Below are 25,511 nucleotides of genomic sequence, written 5' to 3'. Positions count from 1 at the left end.
ATCTTTGACAAGGCTGAAGAGTGGAATTACATTTTTCTCTTTTCACAGCCAGCAGTCCTGCAATTGTTTTTTTTTTTCCATATAAATACACAGTCCTACTCAATCTCTTCCATGATTGGAAAAACAGATGAAAGAAGTTGGACTGATGAAAACGGAATCTGACTTGATGTGTGTTGTAGATGGAGATGCAATAGGAAAATTCGCCCACACGGGAACAAAGTGAATTTTGAGGTAAAATGGAAAGACAGCAGCTAGACAGGGGTATTACTACTTCAACAAAAATGAAGATATAATATAGGACTGTGAAGGGGTAAAAGGGGGAAAGGAACTAGATGATAAGCAAGAGACTTAAGAGAGAAATAAATTAAAAAAAAAAGATTACAGTAATAGAAGGAAAGGACAGACTGCAAAAGACTCAAAGAAAAGCAAAAAACCATGAATGACTGAGCCGTAATGATAGAAGGATACAGAAATGGAGGAGTGGACAGGAAAGGTACCTGACACCAGAAAAATGGGTCAATAAAGAGTGAGGAGCAGAGACAAGAGGACAGAGGAAGATCAGAGGAGAGTCAGAGCAGGGCTAGTGGAGTTAGAGCAGAGTCATAGCAGGGCTAGTGAGGTTAGAGCAGAGTCAGAGGAGGGCTAGTGGGGTTAGAGCAGAGTCAGAGCAGGGTTAGAGAGGTTAGAGCAGAGTCAGAGCAGGGCTTGTGGGGTTAGAGCAGAGTCAGAGCAGGGCTTGTGGGGTTAGAGCAGAGTCAGAGCAGGGCTTGTGGGGTTAGAGCAGAGTCAGAGCAGGGTTAGAGCAGAGTCAGAGCAGGGCTAGAGCAGAGTCAGAGCAGGGCTAGAGCAGAGTCAGAGCAGGGCTAGAGCAGAGTCAGAGCAGGGTTCGTGGGGTTAGAGCAGAGTCAGAGCAGGGCTAGAGCAGAGTCAGAACAGGGCTCGTGGGGTTAGAGCAGAGTCAGAGCAGGGCTAGAGCAGAGTCAGAGCAGGGCTAGAGCAGAGTCAGAGCAGGGCTAGTGGGGTTAGAGCAGAGTCAGAGCAGGGCTAGTGGGGTTAGAGCAGAGTCAGAGCAGGGTTAGAGCAGTCAGAGCAGGGCTAGAGCAGAGTCAGAGCAGGGTTTGAGCAGTCAGAGCAGGGCTAGTGGGGTCAGAGCAGAGTCTTAGCAGGGCTAGTGAGGCTGAGTCAGAGTACAGTGTCAGAGTGGATATGACAGGATCTTAATGAGTCAGTGGGGCTTAATGAGGTTCGAGCAGATATAACAGGATCTTAAGGAGTCAGCGAGGCTTAACGAGGTCAGAGCAATGATGGGAAGAGTCCACTGAATGCGTCCTGTATAGCACGATGACAAGCCAGTCCTGAGGTGTAACCTCCAGCCACGTCCTGCGCAGACGCTGCCCGCACGTGATTCAGATACCTCCAAACACAGAGAGAGAGAACAGGGTAAATAACAAAGTCTTACAATGGACACTGCTTGCAAACAGTCTAATGTTAGTCACTCATTCATGCCACATCTTCCTCTCCTCATCCTTGAGGGGTATATATACACACACACACACACACACAACCAGCAGCGTAGTGATTATATTTCCAAATGCTCTGAATCAATCACAGTTCAATGAAAATATCCATATGTACTAGTTACTCCTGACCTTGACTAACAGAAGCTGTTTTTTAGAAGTGTCTGAGCCTCTATTTCAATATTAATCCAGGGTTGCTCAACAGTACACTGAGCTCAGGAGACTGGCTGCGGTTGGAAAAGGCTTAACTGTGTGTGTGTGTGTCTGTGTGTATGTGTGTACGGTATTTACTGTCAAGTGGCTCCAAAGAGTCGAGTGGGACGAAAGCCAAAGAACTGAGGTAACTACACTGTTTGTAAAAGAGTTCAGAGGTTTTGTGTGTGTGCGTGTGTGTGTGTGTGTGTGTGTGTGTGTGTGTGTATTCTGAGAGGCTGGGTGGTAACAGGGGGGTTTCAGGATTTGAAGATTTTTGGCTGAAATGTTGCCATGCTTTATTTATTTACTCAGAGTTAAGCTGTGAGTGTGTGTGTGTGTGTGTGTGTGTGTGTGTTATTTGTTTAGCAGAGTAAAACTAGCGGCTTCTGTGGGCTTAGGAGAGGCACAGCTCACTAATGCATCCATTAATATGACAGCTACTTCAAAAAACAAACACACACACATACTCCTGACAAACAACACAGGAAAAATACACTGACACACACAAACACACTCTCAAAACATTTAACAGAAGGACGTAAACTCATCAACACATGCACACACACACTTCGCAGACGACCTTCATCTCCACACACACAGCTGACTGGAACTCCCTCTTACCATTCATAAACACACACACACACACCCACACCCACACTTCCTGGTGCAGCCCTTGCAGATAATGAATATTAAGGTATTAAAGAAGTGTTGGCATGCAAGTGTTCACAGATGTGGAATGACAAAAGTGTGTGTGTGTGTGTGTGTGTGTGTGTGTGTGTGTAAGCCTCAGCTGCTTTGTTTATTTTCATAGTTGGAAAAACACAGGAGCCGTCACACTCGTCCTACATATCTGTCATCAAGGAGAAAGCCCTGAGGAACAGGGTCTTAGTGTGTGTGTGTGTGTGTGTGTGTTAAAAGGCATGTGCAGGTCAACACTCACACACACATGGGTACACATGGATCCTCTGACACATCAGGATGCTGTCACGTTGGTAAAGAAAAGCATCTAAAACATCTGAGCTACAAACACAACCGTCTGCGGAGTCAGGGTGAAGCTTGCGAGTTTTGTAAAATAACTTTTACCACGTTTCCAAAGCAAACTGAATTACTTTTCACTTTTTTACGCTTTAGCGTGTGTCCTTGTGTGTATACGCACCTTTCCCCAGCGTGTTGGTGCGCAGGGGAGATGTAACTTAAAGTCAGAACGCATACTGACACCAACCTGAGACATGATACCGGCCCGACGGCAGAGAAGGACAAGCATCTTTAAGTGCTCATACACGGAATCTATCCTCATCCACTTAAAGCCACGAGAAATCCTTTTCACTCAGACCTGTTCCTCCATTACTCCCCTCTTTTCTAACCTGATTATCGCTGGCTCTTTCTTTCAGGAGCGCCCTGGTGTGTTCCTGCGTTTAGCAAGCCCGGTAAAAAGCTCACGTTAGCCATGATTAATGACTGGACTTCATTAAGGTCCTCTCTCCTTCAGTGGAGAACACTTAGGTGCAAGAGTGCCTCACGCGCACGCACGCACAAGCACGCGCACGCGCACACACACACACACACACACACACGCACGCACGCGCGCGCACGCACTCTCTCAGACACAGAACTGCCCTTTGTTTACTTGCGTCTCGGAACAAGTGCTTATCGATTCCATTTCTCTGAAAAAGAGATCGAGTTACAATGATGTGGTATTATCCTAGCTGTAGTCTGTGCTCCTTCCTGTTCTGCTTGTATCTGCCGCCTGTCCACATAAAATGAGGAGTTGTTAGGTAAGACGTTTGTTTTTTTAACATGCCACGGTTTGGTTCTGTCTATGGGCGCTCCTGCTCAAGAGACATTGGAATATGTAGATAACGATCTGTATGTTAGAACACCTTACTCAGAGTAGTTTTCAAAGAGAAAGTATGTCAGTGATTTTATTGAGTTACTGCCAAAATTGCCCCTCTACCCCAAGTCTCAGCTAAGAACGCTGCTCCTGTTAATCAAATCAGTCATAAGCCAATGTGATGTGGTCATTCCCTCCAAGAGTGCTGAGAGCTGTGTGTAACCTAATCTCCGTCTTACTCCCAGACACAGACACAGTGAGAGAGAGAGAGGGAGAGAGGGAGAGAGAGAGAAAGAGAGAGAGAAGTGGTGGGGGTTGGGATAAAAACTATTACCCTATGTGTTAATGTCATTCATTTTCTCTGTTCTTCTTCTCTGTTACTGGAGAGAGATAAACTGAGAAAACCGATGAGGGAAAGAGAGAAAAAGACGAAAAAGAATAAAGAAATAAAACGATGTCGGGTACCATCGGGCGTTTACAAAATATTACTTCACCACCATCCGACTTGGAGCAGACTCACAGAAGAGCAGAACAACTCAAACGTGTGTGCGCGCGCACACACACACAGTCTCCCATGCTATGGCCATAAATTCTGATCAGATGTCCCACTACTGCAGACAGACCAGAGCAAGCATACACACACACACACACACACACACACACACATAAACACAGGATAAAAAAAACTCTCTATTTTACGATATCCAAACAGCAGAAACAAACAACAAAAGTCAAAGTTTTCCTGTGTGAACAGCTGAGCTTAGACCTGTACAACAACCATAATATATTTGTTTAAAAATGTGCAGAACGTCTCTCTCTCTCTTTCAAAAATGTTTTCTGTATGTGTACTTTATCTCACTTCCACATCATCTCTCTATTCTGTCCTCCTACTGGGGTAGGATTTGAAGTTGTAGTATGTTCCACTAATGCTGACAGATTTCCATTCAGTAACTGTGAGAGTCTCTCTGGCTACTAAAGTCTGGGGACTGATCCAGGGCAGTGTTCCTAATTCACACTGAAAAGATAAGTGGCCAGACATTCTAGTAATCATCCACTGAGAGCACACACAAACTGTGTGGACTTCTAAGGTTTTGTGTGTGTGCGTGTGTGTGTGTGTGTGTGTGTGTGTGTGTGTGCGTGTGTGTGTGTGTGCGTGTGTGTGTGTGTGCGTGTGTGTGTGTGTGTGTGTGCGTGTGTGTGTGTGACGGGGGGGGGGGGGGGGGGGGGGGTTATGGCATTGGCCATAATTTGCATTCAACTCCAGTAGTCCTGGACAGTGCTGGCTGAAATTTTCCCAATTCTTCTGCTGAGGAATCAGGAGTCCCCAACCAAAAACAAAGAAACAACCAAATAGACAAACACACATACACACACACACACACACACACCTGCTGGATAATCTTTCAGTCTAGTAGGGTTAGCATTCAGCTGTCACCCCCTAATCACCCATACTGCACCTCCCCTGGCTCTATCCAAAAAACAGCCCCTGCATTCCTCAGGCAGATCTGGTTACCCCCGTCTTCCCCTGCCTCACACACATATAGAGGCTTGACATGCAAGGGCCCCCACATTTCTCTGTGTACTATTCTTCTGTGTGTGTGTGTGTGAGAGAGAAATTTTTTCTGTGGAGAATCAACACTCAGCAACTACACTATAGTGTCAAGGTGTGCTATTACATCCTCATTAGAGGTCAAAGGGCTGGCTTGTTTCCATGGGAACTGAACAGATAGACCAATCAAATGCTGACCGACGATCTGGATAAAGACATACTCATCCCTTACAGAGTTATTTCAGTCATTACAAAACGTCAATCATTTATCAAATATTCCTGATGAAACTAATCAAACATCTCTATCTAGACATATCACACAGAAGTGAGCAAAAAGAAAAGAAAAGAAAGAAAGAAAGAAAGAAAGAAACAAACAAACAAACAAGCAAACAAAGAAAGACAGAAAGGAGAATACTGTATGAGAGACTGACAGAAAACAAGAGAACAAAAAAGAAAATGAGAAACGTGTATGAAAGGAAGGAGTAAGCAGGAGACATTTAACACATGGCATGTTAAAAAACAATGCCTTCATCCACTGACCTGAAATCTGCTCTTAAAGATACTCCATTTAACAAATACACACAGCCAACAACCACATTTCAAAAGACAGATTTCCCGTTCTCTACGTGGTCCATACTGGCTTGTTGTGTCCTGTAGGGGGCAGTAGAGGCTGTCTGGAGTCAGAACTCAAACAGAATTGCATAGAATATACAGGCTGATTATAGAAGGTAGGAGGAGTGGAAAAAAGCCACCCAAAATGTTAAAGAAGTGTTTAATAGTCACTGTGTGCGCACGTGTGTGTGTGTGTGTTTGTGTGTGTAGATGGCATAGAGAGTTGCAGAGAAAACAATGTTACAGCGCTAGGAGCCATCAGTAACCAACTGGTGCTGTAGACAGTAAAGCAACACCTGCATTCTTTACTGCAGTAGTGTTAACACGCGGTCACACTCACACACTCCGATACTCAGACGCGCTCAACGGGGGGGGGGGGGGGGTGGGGGGGGGGGGGGGAGACTCCACAGAGAACAAAGACAGGAGTTTGTTTTCTTTACAGGGCTTCTTAATAGAGCAAAATGAGCCGACTAATCCACACTCATCGAATAGCCCCTCAGGCGCTCTCTCGCCTCTCTCTCTCTCTCTCTGTGTGTGCTTTTCCTTTTCTGTCAGTCCTCTCTTCTCTGTGTGTTTAAGCAAAAGTCTCCACACATTCACTGCACTCTGTAAAGCAGACAATTTGCACAATAATAATATTTAGCTTATTCTTTTGCTATGGTCATTATGATGTCTAGTCCACTGCTGCTGCTAACTGACACTTCTAATGTCTCTCAGCATTTGTGTGAGGCTGCACATACTCCGTTTTTGGATACGTAATTTTATTTCAAATTAAATAAATATTTCTGTAAGTTTTTCCAGTCTTTTAGGTCCAAGACTACGTTACAAGGAGGTTTGTCACATCCGGATTAGTTCTGAATAGGCTTAAATCTTGTTTCTAGAGACTCAGATGAAGAAAGAGAGATCAAGTTTAGATGAGGATTATCTCTGGGATTAAGAGTAATTCTTTTGTCATTTTAACATTTTGTTCAGGGTTGAAAAATTCTGAAAATTAATTGACAAATATGTTCAGACAGAACAAATACACAACTATTTGCTCACACACAGCGACAGATACACACACATACAAACACACATACCAAGCACTGCAAATGTTTGCAATTCAAATCCTCGTGTGTTCTAGCCCCCGGCTTACCCTGGCCCAATATTCAAATTCCAAATTTAAAAGCCAAATGTGGACAAAACATAGTTTTGAACAACAGGAAAAGAAGCAGAAGATTTTGTGAGGAGATAACATTCTGTCACCCTGAATGAGTAAACGTGTTCATAAAACGTATTAGAGTTATTAGAAAGTGTTGGCCCGACGTTCTCTGAACACAGAGGTTTATCTCAACTGAAAAAGCTTTGAAGCAGAAAAATAAGAGTCTCCTTACCCCTCTCTAATGAAGAATGCCCACTCACGTTTAGCTTGGTCTTTACTGAAATGTGCAACTGTAGAAATTTGTAATACCTTGAAAGAAGTGGAATAGAATAATCCTAGTGAAGGCTAACACAATGTAAGAGGCAGACATTTTTCTGTGTTTCATTCCAAGCTGACTCGGTGACCTGTAGCCCAGAGACAGACACACACACACTGCGGTGCAACCACATAAGGGAGCATGTGGATACGCTCCAGATCATCACAGGTGAGGTATCTCAAGTCCTCACAGCTAATCAGCTCCACACAAACACACACACACACACACACACTCCACCCTGTTACATACTGGTTCTGGTCAGAAACATGACTATTAATGCCATAAAGTTCCATCTGCTTCATTCCACAAAGACTGCAGAGTTAAGATAAGTGTGTGCTTGTGCGTGTGTGACCATATGCTAAAGTCATTTCAACTGAAGACCTAAAGAAAAGCCTCCAGGGAGTCTTCCCTACAACCCACACCCACCCAGCAAGCACCTCTCCCCCTGTCAAACACACATTCACACAGCCCTGACTGTCAGCAAAACACCCGTCACACTGAGTGTGTCACGGCGTGCCTGTCAGAGTGCATGCGTTTGAGTGTATACTCTGTTCTTTCTCTCACAATACTTAAGGAATTACTACATGTGAGAATGTTGGTGCGTGTGTGTGTGTGTGTGTGTGTGTGTGTGTGTGTGTGTGTGTGTTTGAGTCATAGAGCAGTAAGCAGGCTGAAGTGATTTATTGTACTTTCACTCTCCTGGAAGAGGGTGAAGAAAAAATACTGAGTGAAGAAACACAAACTGTGTCAGTAAATTAAAGTGATGAACCCACCATAAACACACTCCAGGGAATCTGTGTGTGTGGGTGTGTGTATTAAGGAGAGTGCTGTGACTACATATAGCAGGACTGATGGTCCAGTCAAAGGCAACCCCGCGGGTGTACATGTTTGTGTATATATTCATTAGATGGTTAAGAAACATGAACTATGTTAAGGTTACATATTCATTTTTGTTCTCTTTCGGTAAGTAACTCATTCACCACATCACTGCGTAGTTACGTATATGGCTGTGTAGTTATGTGTGTATGCCTGTGTAGTTATGTATATAGTCCTGTGTAGTTATGTGTATATGCCTGTGTTTGTGTGTGAGAGAACAGATGAGCTAGAGTGTGACTGTATACACAAGTTTAACAAATCAAATAATTCTCACAGCTACAACACATCAGCTGAATGAAAAATCACAACTTTACCATACGTGGCTTATCCCTAAGCCAGCTGAAAACCCCCTCTCCCCAATTCCTCTCAGCACACACAATTTCTCCTGCCACACACACACACACACACACACACACACACTTGCTAGCCCTCCATGGCCTGCTGAAAGATCCCTTCCCGTTCGCGTTGAGTCCGAGCTTTCGATAATTTCCTGCATAGCAACAGAGAGGGATTCTCTTGAGTTTTCGCCCCGCCTCCAGCCTAAACATTGCCACGGCGACGAGAGACGAACTCTTACCGCGCACCCCGATGATAGCTTCCTGACACCAACCTCACTTTTTCCAATAATTAAAGAAGGATGAAAAGATAGAGAGAAATAAAAGGGGGAAAGAAAACCCCCAAAAATCTCAAACACATGATCCGCATTGGCACGTTGCGTAAATGCTTTTTAGCTTGGTTCTGTCTGGAAGGCGAAGCTAATTTCAGAGCAGTTGTGCCAACCAAAACAACCTCACTGCTTCATTCTCATTGTCAGCACTTGAGGTTTTTGAGGGAATTTGTGTGTGTGCGCGTGTGTGTATCTGTGTGGGTTGGGTTCCCTAACGCCAATTTCTTCCTTTTTTTTTCCCCTCCTAGTTACATTCCTCTGTCCCAAGAATTCATCCTCCACTCTTTCTTCAAGATTGCTGACAACTTTTGGTCTTTAATGGCCTGCACACACACTCTGAGTGTAGACAGGGGTGAGCACAAACTCACACACTTCGAAACGTTAGTGTGTATAACTCACACGCTTCAGAATGTTCACACTCACACACCCAGACTCACACGCATGTCCAAGGGCACACGCAAGGGCTCATATTCTTACATGTGCAAAATACACATATTAATATCTGAAGACAATTAAAAAAAGCAAAAAAAAAAAAAAAGGAAAAGAAAAAAAGAAAAAGACATTGTAATCTGCTGGATAACGCTTTCCTATATCATGTCACTTTCTCTCTCTCTCCCCCATGTTCACACACAACTAAACACAACCAGACTATCACAGGAAATATTCTGTGACATGGGCTGGCAGGAAAAAAGCAATACTGATCTGATCCCTGTCAACGTGAGTTTGCAGCTACAACACACACACATATACACTCGTACACGTACACACATACACATACACATACTCCAAGGGAAGGTGACTAGAAAGAGTTTTAGATGGGGGTAGGGGCATCAGAGAAGCTGAATGGACATTTTTTTTGCCTTCCTCCCCCAATACTGACACAGCTGTCTTTAATAAAGAACTCAACCCAACCCTTATTTATACAGGTACAGAGGAGAGAGGGGGAGAGGGGGAGAGGGGGAGAGAGAGAGAGGTTAGTTCTGGGGGCTGGGGGTTTGGGAGCAGGGACGTTTGTAATACACACACCCCCCCACCCCCATCCCCACCCACTTTCAAAAAAACACTGTCCCATCCAAGATAAATCACTCTAGGCTTGACTGTCAACCTGAGCTCTGACCAAAACACACACCCACACACAAATGTAACGCAAGCACTCGCTGACTAAAACATACATAAACTCACACACACACACACACAGCCCCACAGGCACAGCTGTCAGCTACAACTCTGACCAAGACAAACAGCACTATTTAAAATAACCATGCTCTCTGTCCCTCGCTCGCTCTTTCTCTCTCTCACACACACACACACACACACACACACACACACCCCTGTTCTCCATGGTTCAAAAGACAGGGAGACAGACTGGAGCAAAAGTCACGGTCTGAAATGAAAAGATGAGAGGTAAAAAATAAAAGATGAAAGAAACAGAGGGGTAAAGAGAAAGGGAGAAGGGAGAGCGATCCACCCAGATGCCTCTTTTCATTCTCCTCCTCTTTAAACGGGCTTTTCAACTGCCACCACATCACACACACTTCTACCGGGCAGGAGTCACAAGGAGTGAATGTGTGAGTCCAAGAGAGAATGCGTGAGAGTGTGTGTTGTGTGTATGTGTGTGTGTGCGTTCCTAGTGGATTTGAGGATTTCCGTGTACCCAGGCCACATGAATAAAACACATTGTGTGTTTGTTTTGAGGTGGGAGACCTGTGAGACTTTGTAGATGAGAGTGATTGTTCAGATTTCTGTGTGTGTATCGCGTTATTCTGTGACTGAATAGAAATGAGGTTTACGTGCATGTATCAGAATGTGCGCGCGCACGTGTGTGTGTGCGTGTGTGTGTGCGTGTGCGTATGCGCGCGTGTCTATGTGAATGAACTACGCTCAGCTGAGGCATGAAAGTGCATACATGGCAGAAAAGGTAAGCACATTTCCTGTCTCACAAGATGCACCCTGAGAGTTGTGGTTGATTTGTCTGTGTTAGGGAGAATCATCTATATAAATGTGACAGTTTTTGCCCTGCTGAGTGCACATACACAAACCACATACACATACATATAGCAGAGGGCATCAAGCTCCCAAAAACATGGATACATGCACACGCGCACACTCACTCATTCACTCACTCACTCGGGACGCAACACACGCCCAAATTCACAAATTTCACAACTAAGCAGTAAGAAGACTTTCACTTGCTTACTGCTTTCACTGCTTACACCCCAAATTCCATTACCAATATCTCTGAGGCCACATCCAGTAACCTTAAATATGCACACACACACAGAGAGAGAGACAGAGACAGAGAGAGAGAGAGAGAGAGAGAGCGCAAGAGAGAGAGAGAGAGAGAGAGAGAGAGAGAGAAAGAAAGAGAGAGTGAGAGAGTGAGAGAGTGAGAGAGAGAGAGAGAGAGAGAGAGAGAGAGAGAGAGAGAATGAACCTACTGCACATAAAGCTTTTGCGTCAGTCTGTGGCATGAGTGAGCCACTGGGTTAATATGATGGATGAAAGCGGTGAATGAGGGGTAGTGAAACAACACAGAACTAGATTAATACACTGCTTCTGCATCATTAAAACCAGTTTGAAGGCAAGCCACTGCATGGCCTTTTTCAGTTTGCTTAACTTTTGAGCAATATTTCTTTTTTGGAGAACTTCTCTGTCTGCATCTTGAGCAAATTCAAAATGGCTCAGCAGCAAAGTTGCCTTTTTTTTTTAATTGTGAGTGTGTGTGTGTGTGTGTGCCTCAAGGGGTATTTCCTCTGTGTGTGAGTGGACAGACTGTCCAATGGAAGGACTGGGACTCAAGGAAAACAGAGAACATGGCAGAGGTCAATGAAAATTAATTGCTTTCCCCACTCACACACACACACACACACACACACACACACGGGCAGCCCCATTACAGCTCACAGAGACTTGCTTTAATAGAATGGTAGGCCTCACAGTGAGCAAAACCAGGACACCAATCAGACCTTCACACCAGATACACGGAGCGCAGAAAACTTCACGTGTAACGAACAAACTTTATAGTCTCCATAAAATATCTTGTCACGATGAAGAACAGTTTTATGCATGTTTAATTACAGGACTGTGCCTGAGGTGCTACTTTATTACATTTCCAATGTTTTTGGCTTATAGTTATGTAATAAACCGTTTATAAAACTGTAATAACATCATAGGTAACTCCTTACCCCTGTCTGCCCAGTTGCTCCAGTTGTGGCACAGGAGGTCCGTGTGTGTCAATATGCAGGGGCTCATAGAGGTACAACACCTCCTCTACCCGAGCCACTGGGGCCAGAGACACCGTCTGACCCTAAGAAAGACAAGAGAGAGAGAGAGAGAGAGAGAGAGAAATAGATTTGTATAATTTAGTTTTCTCATTTCGCTTTATGTCAGTCTAGTGCAAAACTGAGCATGTGACATAGTTGTGTCGGTGTACAGAAAGCTGCGTTACACGATGGCCAGGGAATTAGGTCTATTAAGTTCAGTCACTTTCAACATCAGCTGAAAATAACTGAAGCACAAAAATATAATGAATACACAAACTAAACATAAAAGCATGTCTGTGTATGTTTGTTTTAAAATAAGTTTTGAAAAAAATAAAAATTCGTAGAAAATGACGGCTGAATTACAATATTAACATATATTTTTAGATATTCTTACTTACAGCAGACCTGTATTTTTCAACTGTTTGTACTGCCATAAATTAACGATATCATAGTTCATGAAAGAACACTGGTAATTTTGTTATCAATAAACACCACGTAAGTATTCCGTTACAAAGAGTTCAACAACTGGTGTTAGATTACAATAGCAAAGTGCAAGACAATCTGAAACGATTTAAGCAATACCGCAGAAAAGTTTTTGAGCCGTGCTGCGAAGAGTTAAACTGAGCCAGCGAAGAAAACTTGGAGTCAGCAGGCCCTGCTTTGAGGTGGGAAGATCCTAGGAGTTTTAAAAGTCATCTCCAAAAGACTCCAACCAGATTTCCCAAAGCAAATACCAATAACAGGCCAAACGAAAGCCAGCATAGCAGCAGGTAGTAATGATGCATTAATACAGAACACAGCATGCCAAATACAGACCAATAACTCATGAGAGAGATTAACTGTGCAGAGAAAGAGAGAGGGGAAAAGACCAGGGTGGCTTCTGCCAGTGAGTGAGAGAGTGAGTGAGTGAGTGAGTGAGTGAGTGAGTGAGAGAATGAGTGAGAGAATGAGTGAGAGAATGAGTGAGAGAATGAGTGAGTGAGTGAGTGAGTGAGTGAGTGAGTGAGTGAGTGAGTGAAAGGGTAGGGTGAGTTAAATAGTGGGTGAAAGGGAGTGAGGGTGAAAAAGTGAGTCAGTAAGGGAGAGGATCTGTGCGAGAGTGCATGAGTTTGTGTAACTACGCAAGTGAGAGACTGTGTATGCAAGAGTGAGACTAGACACACGTTTTCACGTGTAATGTCAAAACAGCTTTCAATATTACACGACTCATTCTACCATTAGTTTCACTTCCAAATAGGATGAACTTTAATCAAAGAAAACATCAAAAGACCAACCCTCTCAGCTCTAATCAATTACACTGAGTTCTGAGGAGTTTTGCCAGTGAGACCTAACTCTCTATATGGACAATCAGCTAGGGGCGTGGTCCCTGAGTACCTACTGGAAATCTGATCTCGCTTCAAGTCTCAGTCCCATTGTTTTTGGAGGACGTTTTCCTCAGGGTTTAGGGGTTTGGCCATAGTGCATTTAGAGTGGGGATTTCCACAGACCCTCGGCCCTTTCTTCAGGTATTACAATACACAGGATTCGAAGGACAAGGAAATTAACCAAGCATCAAAAGAAAGCGAGAGAGCGAGAGAGAGAGAGAGAGAGAGAGAGAGCGAGAGAGAGCGAGAGAGAGCGAGAGAGAGCGAGAGAGAGCGAGAGAGAGAGAGGCAAAAGAAGAGTTTTGTGTCCAAAGTGCCTGAGCTGGTTTGTTGGTGGGGAGGAGCACAATCTTAAACTTAGACAGTAAAGCTCACATGCATATCCAAGAGTTCATCTAGCACATCTAGCATTCTTCAGCAAGGGCACCTTGAAATCTGGCAGACAAAGACACTGACACACAAATTTTATACACAGACTGTATACTCCCATAACACACACACACACGTCAACACCAACTACTTTAAGCATGACAGATCTTCCTATACAGAAGATCTCTCACACATTCCTGATGTTGAGTGGAAAAATGTCGCCAGCATTGTGTTCTGTGTCTAAATGCAAATGTATTGATCTGTTAGTGTAGTGTTCCAGCACCACAATGTTCCAGCCAAACTCCTGAGCTTACTGTTTGAATAATAACATCATCCTCTCACCTTTACACCAAAAGGCAAGCCAAGGTGAATGACTGTGCACACAAGTGTGTGTGTGTGTGTGTGTGTGTGTGTGTGTGTGTGTGTGTGTGTGTGGTGTGCAGTGAGAAACTCCTGATCAACTCAAACCAGTTTTCAACTGTCTTGTTATTATGTTCATTCAGGCACTTGGCAAGGCCTGTACCCAGCAAACTCTACTTACTCTCCCATCACTCTATACCATTACTCCCATCAAACTCAACTTACTCTCCCATCACTCTATACCATTACTCCCATCAAACTCTACTTACTCTCCCATCACTCTATACCATTACTCCCATCAAACTCAACTTACTCTCCCATCACTCTTTACCATTACTTACTCTCCCATCACTCTATACCATTACTCCCATCAAACTCTACTTACCCTCCCATCACCCTATACCATTACTCCCATCAAACTCTACTTACTCTCCCATCACTCTATACCATTACTCCCATCAATCTCTACTTACTCTCCCATCACTCTATACCATTACTCCCATCAAACTCAGCTTACTCTCCCATCACTCTATACCATTACTCCCATCAAACTCAACTTACTCTCCCATCACTCTATACCATTACTCCCAGCAAACTCTACTTACTCCCCCATCTCTCTATACCATTACTCCCATCAAACTCAACTTACTCTCCCATCACTCTATACCATTACTCCCAGCAAACTCTACTTACTCCCCCATCTCTCTATACCATTACTCCCATCAAACTCTACTTACTCTCCCATCACTCTATACCATTACTCCCATCAATCTCTACTTACTCTCCCATCACCCAATACCATTACTCCCATCACTCTATACCATTACTCCCATCAATCTCTACTTACTCTCCCATCACCCAATACCATTACTCCCATCACTCTATACCATTACTCCCATCAAACTCTACTTACTCCCCCATCTCTCTATACCATTACTCCCATCAAACTCAGCTTACTCTCCCATCACTCTATACCATTACTCCCATCAAACTCTACTTACTCTCCCATCACTCTATACCATTACTCCCATCAAATTCTACTTACTCTCCCATCACTCTATACCATTACTCCCATCAATCTCTACTTACTCTCCCATCACCCAATACCATTACTCCCATCACTCTATACCATTACTCCCATCAAACTCTACTTACTCCCCCATCTCTCTATACCATTACTCCCATCAAACTCAGCTTACTCTCCCATCACTCTATACCATTACTCCCATCAAACTCTACTTACTCTCCCATCACTCTATACCATTACTCCCATCAAACTCTACTTACTCTCCCATCACTCTATACCATTACTCCCATCAATCTCTACTTACTCTCCCATCACCCAATACCATTACTCCCATCACTCTATACCATTACTCCCATCAAACTCAGCTTACTCTCCCATCACTCTATACCATTACTCCCATCAAACTCTACTTACTCCCCCATCTCTCTATACCATTACTCCCATCAAACTCTACTTACTCTCCCATCACTCTATACCATTACTCCCATCACTCTATACCATTACTCCCATCAAACTCAACTTACTCTCCCATCACTCTATACCATTACTCCCATCAAACTCAACTTACTCTCCCATCACTCTATACCATTACTCCCATCAAACTCAACTTACTCTCCCATCACCCAATACCATTACTCCCATCACTCTATACCATTACTCCCATCAAACTTAATTTTAAGAATCATTAGCAAACCATTATGTTAGTCTCAACTCACTCCTCCATTATTTCAAACCTACTGAAAACGGCAGTGTAAAAATGTGTGTGTATAAAAAGTTTTGTAGTGGCCATCCTAAATACAGGCCATTTAGGCCATCCAGTCATAAACTCAGCAGGTTCTATAAACAGCCATAGAGGATTAAAGGGATCTACAGTTCTCCAAACCCTCTGTCCCTATCCTCCATCACTCCCAAGATTAGCCTGTCATCACCACGGCTACAGTGTTCTTCCGTGGAAATCCCGAATGTGTGTGACTCCACGTAACACGCATACACACACACACACACCCACACACACCACAGCCATGCAGTATGGAAGGATACCAACCCAGCATCTGTCTTCGGCACTGTCAGCATTTATTCAGTGTCAAAATCCAGTCACCCAAAAGTTATATGAAATTTGTTTTTGGTTACTTAGTTCATTTGCTGGTAAACAGCAAGTTATTTTTCGCAAAATGACATTTACAAACAGAGAAAAATGCTGATAACTTAGCACTTTGTTTCACCCAGATATCCTGAAACAGGTGGAAAGTTATTGCAAGGACCGAAGACGAGGGCATGTGCCTACTTGCATTTTTTGTGTGTGTGCGTGCGTGAGTGTGTGAGAGAGAGAGAGGGAGAGATAGAGTGCATGAACCATGTTAATATGATTTTTATTCCTATTCATTTTCTTGAACTCTGGAGTCAAGGAGAAACGGAGGAGAACTGAGGCAGGAGCTAGTTAAGTAATGGAATGTGAAGGGTTCTTATAAAAAAGTTCTACATTACTTATGTTCAAGAGGGAAGAGAGACACAAAACATCCCCCATGTGACGCTTAAAGAGAAACTCCTCAATCCATCCACTTTAAATAACACCATAAAGAAAAGCAAAGAGAACCACAAATCACACACAGATACACACACACACACACACACACACACAATCATTTCTGCTTTGAAAATTCAACCTGAGAGAGGCTCAGTACATCATATAAGTTAGAAAAAGACCATAGAACAAGCTATGCTGCTTTGTTATCACGGATCAGGACAAAGACCAGGAGAGAGATTGAAAGAAAAAAAGATTTGGAAACTTAAAAGAACATCAGTATAATGAGAAACAAAAAAGAGGAAACTAATACAAAAGGAGAGAGAGAAAGAGAGAGAGAGAGAGAGAGAGAGAGAGAGAGAGGCAGTCAGAAGCTTGTCTGCCTTTTCCAGCTCAAAATCTGCACATCCTTGTCAAAAGTATATACACATACACACACACACATACACACACACACACCAGCACAACTCTGACTGTGCAACTCTGTGGGCTGGCCAAGGTCACCTAAAAACAAACTCACTATCAGCACCTCTTCTGACCTTGACACACACACACACGCGCGCGCACGTGCACACACACATACACACACATACACACACACACACACGAGACAAATCCTCTATCAGCACCTTTCTTAACTGAGATATACATCCACTCCTGCTCTGTCCACACAAACAACCTGTTTTAATTATAATACACACACACACACACACACACACACAGGCTTCTGTATGGATGAAGAGCTTTAGAACTTCTCTCCTTTCCTTAATATGCAGCTCAAGTAGCAAGTGTGAAAGTCTGTGCCCCCTTCACCAATAAAAACACACTCACATACACACATTCACACATACACATCAACAAACACACACACACACACACTCATAACATTCATTCATTCAATCACACATTCTCATGATACTCCTACATACACACACAGTCACTATACCCATCTAGCCTCTTGTTCCCCCACCCCCCCAAACACACACTCTCTCTCTCTCTCTCTCTCTCACACAACCTTATAGAGGTAGCAGCTGTCTGACAGTGTGAAGCCCTTTAAGTCCGACAACCCCACCCTGAATGTGCCAAGGCCTGTGCCAACAGCAGGGACACACACACACACACACGCACGCACGCACGCTTACACACACGCTCACACACACACACATTAAACACATGCCAGGGCCAGAGAGACAGACAAGTCTCACGCCACCTGCTGAGGCCGGTCAGGGCCCACAGACGCTTGATTCACCCAACTCTAACTTCAACTGTCTATACACACACACACACACATTCATAGTCACAGTCTCTCTCTCTCTCTCTCTCTCTCACACACTCACAATCATAGTCACAGTTCCACACACACATTCACATTCATGGTCACTCTGACATAGTCTCTCTCTCTGTCACACACACACACACACACACACACACAGACACAGACACACAAGCCCTGAAGCTAAAAGCAATGGTCACGTTAACAAGGAGTGATGCGCCTGTGGAAAATTTATGTGTGGTGTGTGGTGTGTGGGTGTGGGGGTATGTGTGTGTGTGTGTGTGTGCTCTATGTAACAGGTTGAACAGGTCTCTGAGTGCTGAGAAGCCTAAGAGCGGTCACCAAAAAGGACACAAACCTGAGGCAACATGCTCTGCATGTATGTGTGTGTGTATGTGTGTGTGTGTGTGTGCAGTGGCATGCAGAATTGTCAGGATTCATTCCAGGTACCTGTGACCAAATGCAGCATGTCTCGTCCTGTTCATTACGTCACAAGCCGCACTGCCATTGGTTAATAACATAACAGTACCACATTCCACAGAATATCAATACAACTGCCCCACTCACACCCACAGAGACAGAGATGTAAAGGCTTTCACGTTCCCCAACTGGAAAAAACACAGATAAGTCATCTGCAATGACAGCTCTCTCTCTCACACACACACAAACACACACACACACACACACACACACACACAGAATGTACTTGAATACATTCACAACATTCACATGTCCGACATCTAAACACACTCTGAGGTTTTGCTATTAACACAGTGAGAAAGACCTGACTAAAAAGAACACAACACTGCTGACCTCATTCTTCCCCTTTTTCCCCTTCAGTCCATTCAACAATCCATTCAGTTCATTCAACCCCCATGTTTCTTCTTTTATCTCTGACAATGTCTGTGTTTAATGACTCCTCAGTCAGAGGAGAGAGCGTGCGTGCATGTGTGTGTGTGTGTGTGTGTGTGAGTGAGAGAGAGAGAGAGAGAAAAAAAGAAAGAAAGAAAGAAAGAAAGAAAAAAGCAAGAGAGAGAGAGAGAGAGAGAGGAAGCGAGAAAGAGAAAGAGTGATCGGCATCTATGAGAAAATTTCACCACTGCTGAAAAATGATGGTGGTCATGGTAATGCTAATGCCATCAGTCATCCTTTCCCAAGTGAAAGGACAACATGCCTCTACCTGACTTAACCCACTTTCATCTGCCATTCCACACAAGCCATGTGGAACACATAAGAAAACCCCTCTGGTTCTCTGTATTGTGCAAGAGAAGAGAGGGGAAGAGAAAGAGAGGGGAAGAGAAAGAGAAGAGAAGAGAAGAGAAAGAGAAGAGAAGAGAAGAGAAGAGAAGAGAAGAGAAGAGAAGAGAAGAGAAGAGCAGAAGAGCAGTGAAGAAAAAGAGAAGAGAAGAGGAGAAGAGAAGAGAAGAGAAGAGAAGAGAAGAGAAGAGAAGAGAAGAGAAGAGAAGAGAAGAGAAGAGAAGAGGAGAAGAGAAGAGGAGCAGAGAAGAGGAGCAGAGAAGAGAAGAAGAGCAGAGAAGAGCAGAGAAGAGAAGAGAAGAGAGGAGAGGAGAAGAGAGGAGAAAGCCCATATAGTCACCATTAGGAAAGGATGAGGGTACAGTCCAACATCAAAGGAGTGATGGAAAGAAACCAAGTGAATCTGTCATCTCTTTAACTCTAGAGGGATTTGGATGACTGTCTTTCACACACACATGATCAACATTTATCCGGCAACAGCATCAACACACAGTCCACAGCTACTTCTACAGCACTAAGAAATAGCAGTAGTTAGTGGCAGTTATAAGCTTACTTATTAATTAACCAGTCGTATCACATGTTTAAGTCCTTAAACGTTGTTCTCAGCTTTACGTGTGAAATGGATACATGTTTCTCCATCTGTATGTATGTGTGCTCACCTTAAGGATGCCGGTGGAGAAAATGGTGGGTTTGACAACTTGTTTCTGTCTCTCAATTTGTGTCTCTGACTGGGCAGCTCTGTCTTTATGCTGGGCCAACAGGAGTGACGCAGGCAGCTGGGAACTCTCCTACACACACACACGCACGCACGCACGCACACACACAAAGACTGTGTTTGAATATATGTCAGGAGAACAGATTCATGTAGTAATAATGCCTGTATGTGTTTCTCACCAGCTCATCGAGCAGGGCCTGTTTGTTCTTCCTCTTGGCTTGTAACTGTCTCCGTTCCTCTTCTAGAGTCTCCAGTCTCCTCTGTTCATTGCCTTTCTGCTCTAACAAAAGCAACTCCTCCAGCTCTTCCTGTTCTCGTGTCTAACACACACACAGACGCACACACACACACAAAACACTATATCAAACGTGCTTGACCACAACACATCGGTATCGGTTCTCCTCCAAGAAGGACTTCAGTGACACTCTGGTACCACGCGCAGTCTCACTCACCAGTTTGGCTTTGTTTCTCTGGATAATGTCTCTGTTCTCTCTCTGGTACTGTTCCATCATCTGTTTGGTGTTTTCCACATCAATGTTATTCGTTAAGTTAAAGACTACATGCAGATAAAAACAAAAACGAATAAGAGTGAGAGAGTCGGTCCACTTATTTGTAAAACAAGACACATATAAACACATGTAAACAAAAATAACATGAAACCAAGAGACAAATACAAAGAAGAAGCACAAAATCTCTCACCAATCTCTTCCACTTGCTCCAGGTAATCGTTGTATTCTCTGGGGCTGGGAAAGTCAGTGTCTCGCTTATTGTAACTGAGAAGAGGGGTGGACGGGGTGGAGGAGGGGGTAAAGTTTACAGTTTATTCATCTGCACGCACAATTACATAATTGCCTCATTACCCAATAGGCAATAATTACCTAATTAGCACCCACAACATTATTACAGTGCTGAAACAGAAGTCTTAACCAGAGGAAGTACAGAACGTATCCAGATGGTACATAAACACCAACACTCTCACACGTATACACACACACACACACACACAAATACACACATACTCCCACAACCAAGGGCAAAGTTTTTCACGTCCACTTGCATATGCAAACAAATAAATGGCCTGAAAAATCTGTATACATAAGCGCCCACGCGCGCGCGCATGCACGCACACACACACACACACACACACACACACACAGACAGACAGACAGACAGACAGACAGACACACACAGACAGACACACACACACAGACACACACACACAGACACACACACACAGACACACACAGACAGACACACACACACACAGAGTCAGCTTTTCACTCACATTTTTAGGACCTTCTTACGGATCTCTACTTCTTTATCAATGGCTGGGTCTTCAAAGAGCTGAACACGGAAGTTACTTTTTCTGAGCGGAGTATCACACTGAACGCAGTTACCGGAGCCTCGGACAAACAGCATGTCCACACAGCTCTCACACCTAAAAGAACCAACCCACCAGAACACAGTGAAACATGTTAGGGAGGACTTCCAGCTCTCACACCTAAAAGAACCAACCCACCAGAACACAGTGAAACATGTTAGGGAGGACTTCCAGCTCTCACACCTAAAAGAACCAACCCACCAGAACACAGTGAAACATGTTAGGGAGGACTTCCAGCTCTCACACCTTAAAGAACCAACCCACCAGAACACAGTGAAACATGTTAGGCAGGACTTCCAGCTCTCACACCTAAGAGAGCAAACCCACGAGAACACAGTGAAACATGTTAGGGAGGACTTCCAGCTCTCACACCTAAAAGAACCAACCCACCAGAACACAGTGAAACATGTTAGGCAGGACTTCCAGCTCTCACACCTAAGAGAGCAAACCCACGAGAACACAGTGAAACATGTTAGAGAGGGCTTCCAGCTCTGCATGCACCACTAACCAAATGATGTTCAGCTGAAGGGTTTATGCCACGCATACTACTTTACACTAGTCATCACATTATTTCGTTAAGTACCTTCAAACTTATTCTCACTTACTTGACAAGCTTTAACCAAACATTGGTCCAGAATATTATCCTAATACAGAATTCCACTCTGGCAAAATGGAGAAAGTGATTGTCGGTCAAAAAAAAAATTATAATCACTATGTCTTTTTTTTTACTGTACTAAAAATATACCAAACCATAACCCAAAAACCATAGCACTATGATTTTTATGCTCTACAATTATGTACCTGAAAACACTAATGGGTTTTGGGCTCAGTGATGCAAATCGAAGTTCATGCCTTTTAGCAACAGACAGACAGACAGACAAACCGACAGATAGATAGATAGACAGATAGATAGATATACAGACAGACAGACAGATAGATAGATCAATAGAGAGAGAGAGAGAAAATCTACAGCTGTCAAACTTTTAGAAAACATTTTGAATAAACCATAATATACCATGACACCACTTTTTTGGAACAAGTATTCCATTCTTTAATCAGCCTAACTCTACTGTAACACCTACAGACAATAGTCAGCACAATATAGTGAGATAGCAATGTTTCACTTCTTTCTCTCAGCAAAGAAGAATGTGCCATCCTGTAATGCGCACACACACACACACACACACACACACACACAGTGTATACTCCCAAAAATGCAGAGCCTATGTCTCTGGTCCCTTCTATATCTTGCCATTGTAAATACCAGAAAACAGTCTACTGCCCTGTGTAACCTATAAACACACACACACACACAGGTTTAATTTTAGTCAGTAGCAGACAGCAATTCCAGTCTAGTCAAATACAGCACCTGTCAGTCTGGCAACACAACACCTCCTCTGAGACAAAGTAGAGACTAGAAGCACAGGTTACAAAAGCCAATATGTTATCTATCTATGTGTGTGTGTGTGTGTGTGTGTGTGTGTGTGTGTGTGTAAATTTATTCAGCCCTCTACAAGCCAAAACTGTGAATGTCTGGAATAGAGGCCGACCGATAAATCGACATGCCGATATTATCGGCCGATATGAGCTAACTGCAGATAAATCGGTATCAGCATTTATAACAACCGATAAATGAAAACTAAAAAAAAGAGACGGAAGATGGATCCTTCACCCATGGTACGACATTCGTGTCGGCCATGCCTGGTTTGGCTGCAGTGACGTGAGAGCCGGTACAATCAGTCAAACATCAAAATTACATTTAATGTTACGATAGTTGAGTGGTGTAGACTAAGCTGTTGACAAACTTGATTGTAAGTTTACAAGTAAACAAACAACGGTCCTGTCATTTCTCCCTCGCTTCTTCTAAAAATTTTCTCTGGCAACATCGCTTATAGCAGCTTATAACGCTGTCCATTGCTATATTAGGTCACCAACAAAGCAAGTTAATGCCATGTTTATCAGTGGAAGACCGCTGACGTTAATGAGTGATTAAACTGCAGTGTTTAACGTATTCTGCCTAAATGAGGCAATGGTAAATATATCTGCGATTCGCATGTCTGTAGGTATAGTCGGTGCATTGGAAATTATTAAACCAGAAGGGACACGTAAATAAACATTAGCTGAACAAGTATCTAACATGGCTTGGTAGCCACACAAAGTTAGTTTCTCTTTCAAACGTGTAGTGTGGAATCCCAAAGTTGCAAATCCCCGATATGACAAGACTACAGTCATCTAGTATTAGATGCATTCAACAGCAGCGTTTACTCTAGCACACTGTATCAGTTTACTGCACTATTATAAAAAATTTTATATATTTTGTTGTACCTTTGTTCAAAGTACTACTTCTGACAATAAAACAAGTTTATTTTTAAACTGTATTATGTCATGTTATCTTGATGAGAACTCTTACATAACTACACATAATAAATGTTAGGGAAAATCTTTTTTATGTTTATGTCATGTGTTTCTGGAAAAAATCAGATTTCTAAATCATCAAATATCAAAATCGGTAGCGGTCTGAAAAATCATACATCAGTCAGGCTCTGGTCTGGAATGAAGGCTTTTGTATTGCAATTTTTGATGAATCCCAAAGCTACAAGCACGCAAAAGTCAGCATAATATAATTTTCAGAAATACTGAGTAATAGACCATAATATCTATATATTCATATATTCTGTGTATGCATATAATATCTTCATCCACACTGCATAAGATGATAAAGAGGTTTGACTTATTCCAAGTCTAGTACTCACTGCTAAAATAATTTGGACCAAAAATCAAGAGTTTCTAAGGAATTCTCACAGTTTGGGGAGAGAGATAAGAACACTGGAAAGCACCAGTTAGTCCTTTCAGAAGAGATACTCATTTTTACATTCCAGATCATGTTAAAGTTTCTAAGAACATGTAGGAGACAGATGTCAGGGGGAAAATGTAGCAGATTTAAAACACAGTAGCATATGTTTATGGGACAAGTGCCTATCTTGGTCTCCTGATGTTGACAGCAAAGGGAAAGCATTCCAAAGAAGATTACAGTGACCAGTCTTGGCTGTGCCCTATTAAATTATCTGATGAGAAAAATATCTCAGCATTCTCATCCCCGCCCTGCTCTCTGGACAATAATCTAACTTATGAGGAAGAGGGAGGGAACAAGCGAAAAATGAAAAGGAAAAAATGTGCTTTCAGGCTGTAATATTCGGCACACCACGGTCTGCCACAATGCAACAACAGAGGACAGAAACACACACACACACACACACACACAAAATAAATAAAAAACGGAGTGCTTCATTCTTAATAACCGGTTTTGTGCTGTCGCTGTCCCAGTATCAATAAAAAGAGGCCGTTATTGAGATAGCGATACATTCGTGCATTCCTGCACTGCTAACTACTAAAGTGAAGCTTAGTGAGAGCATGCAAAATAATACAATCATGCAAGAGAAAATGACGTTTTGTGCTATATAAAGAGTAAGTTGCCATGCAGCTCAGCTTAGCAGATATTCACTGATAAATAAGATTAAAAGCACTTAATAAACTGTACAGACATTCAGCTAACCTCTGTTAGCCACATCCGTAAGTACTTACAGTGTATGGCCGCACACATTGACCATCAATTTTAGGGATGGGTTTCTGTATTTCGTTGTCTTGCATCTCGGGCAGCCTTGGTCGTCCATTGTCCAATCCACCACAAATGTCTAAATCGCAGTCTAGAGAAAAGGAACAATCGATGTAGGCTACACATAAATCACATTAAACAGCTAAAGAAGTTTCAAGCAAGGCAGTACCTTTTTCAATCTCTTCCGGCTGAAAACTAGTCGAGTTAAGAAAAGTTCCGGTATATTTCGTTGCAACGTTACGTTCAGTTTGTAGGGTATTTTCCCTCCCGTATGCGCTTATGTTGGGTAGGCCTATGGAATTTTAATATAACCTACATATTCTTTTCAGCAGCAAGCAAACCTATATAATTTACTTACGTAAATTACATAAATTAACCTCGAACCAAATAAAAGGACTTTAAAGAATCGGTGGAGCCACTGATGTTAGTTTGGCGTTACCCGTGTTGGCCATGCAACGGGCATAATCATTTCCCAGAAATAAAATAGGTTAAATACTAAAATTGCACTGACTCTACAAAACAACTCTGCAAACACAAAACTAAATGGAAATTTACTGATTTAAGCATATTGTAAACAATTGTCGTGTCATCAGGCTGTAAAAACAAGTAAGCGATTTGCTCTCTCAAAAAGCACTTCAGACAATGTTAAATTACACAATCAAC

General features: G+C 43.0%; 1 protein-coding gene across 2 annotated transcripts; it reads right to left on the bottom strand.

The window, feature by feature from the left end:
* Positions 1 to 971: 971 nt before the first annotated feature.
* On the bottom strand, positions 972 to 24,934 carry mnat1 (MNAT1 component of CDK activating kinase). 2 transcript variants are annotated; one of them, XM_030772730.1, is made up of 8 exons: positions 24,818 to 24,934; positions 21,140 to 21,292; positions 20,554 to 20,627; positions 20,307 to 20,410; positions 20,034 to 20,174; positions 19,799 to 19,927; positions 11,890 to 12,011; positions 972 to 1,414 (listed from the first exon to the last, which is right to left on the bottom strand). In XM_030772730.1, exons 1-8 carry the CDS (start codon positions 24,904 to 24,906, stop codon positions 1,294 to 1,296), a joined length of 933 nt encoding a protein of 310 aa, XP_030628590.1. In that variant the 5' UTR covers positions 24,907 to 24,934; the 3' UTR covers positions 972 to 1,293. The 2 variants fall into 2 exon arrangements, with proteins under 2 accessions (XP_030628590.1, XP_030628591.1); XM_030772731.1 differs by lacking the exon at positions 19,799 to 19,927.
* Positions 24,935 to 25,511: the final 577 nt, after the last annotated feature.

The sequence above is a fragment of the Chanos chanos genome, chromosome 4, assembly GCF_902362185.1.
Source record: "Chanos chanos chromosome 4, fChaCha1.1, whole genome shotgun sequence".
Lineage (NCBI taxonomy): Eukaryota > Metazoa > Chordata > Actinopteri > Gonorynchiformes > Chanidae > Chanos > Chanos chanos.
The sequence above is the reverse complement of the archived record's forward strand: the minus strand, read 5'-3'. Positions and strand labels throughout refer to the sequence as shown.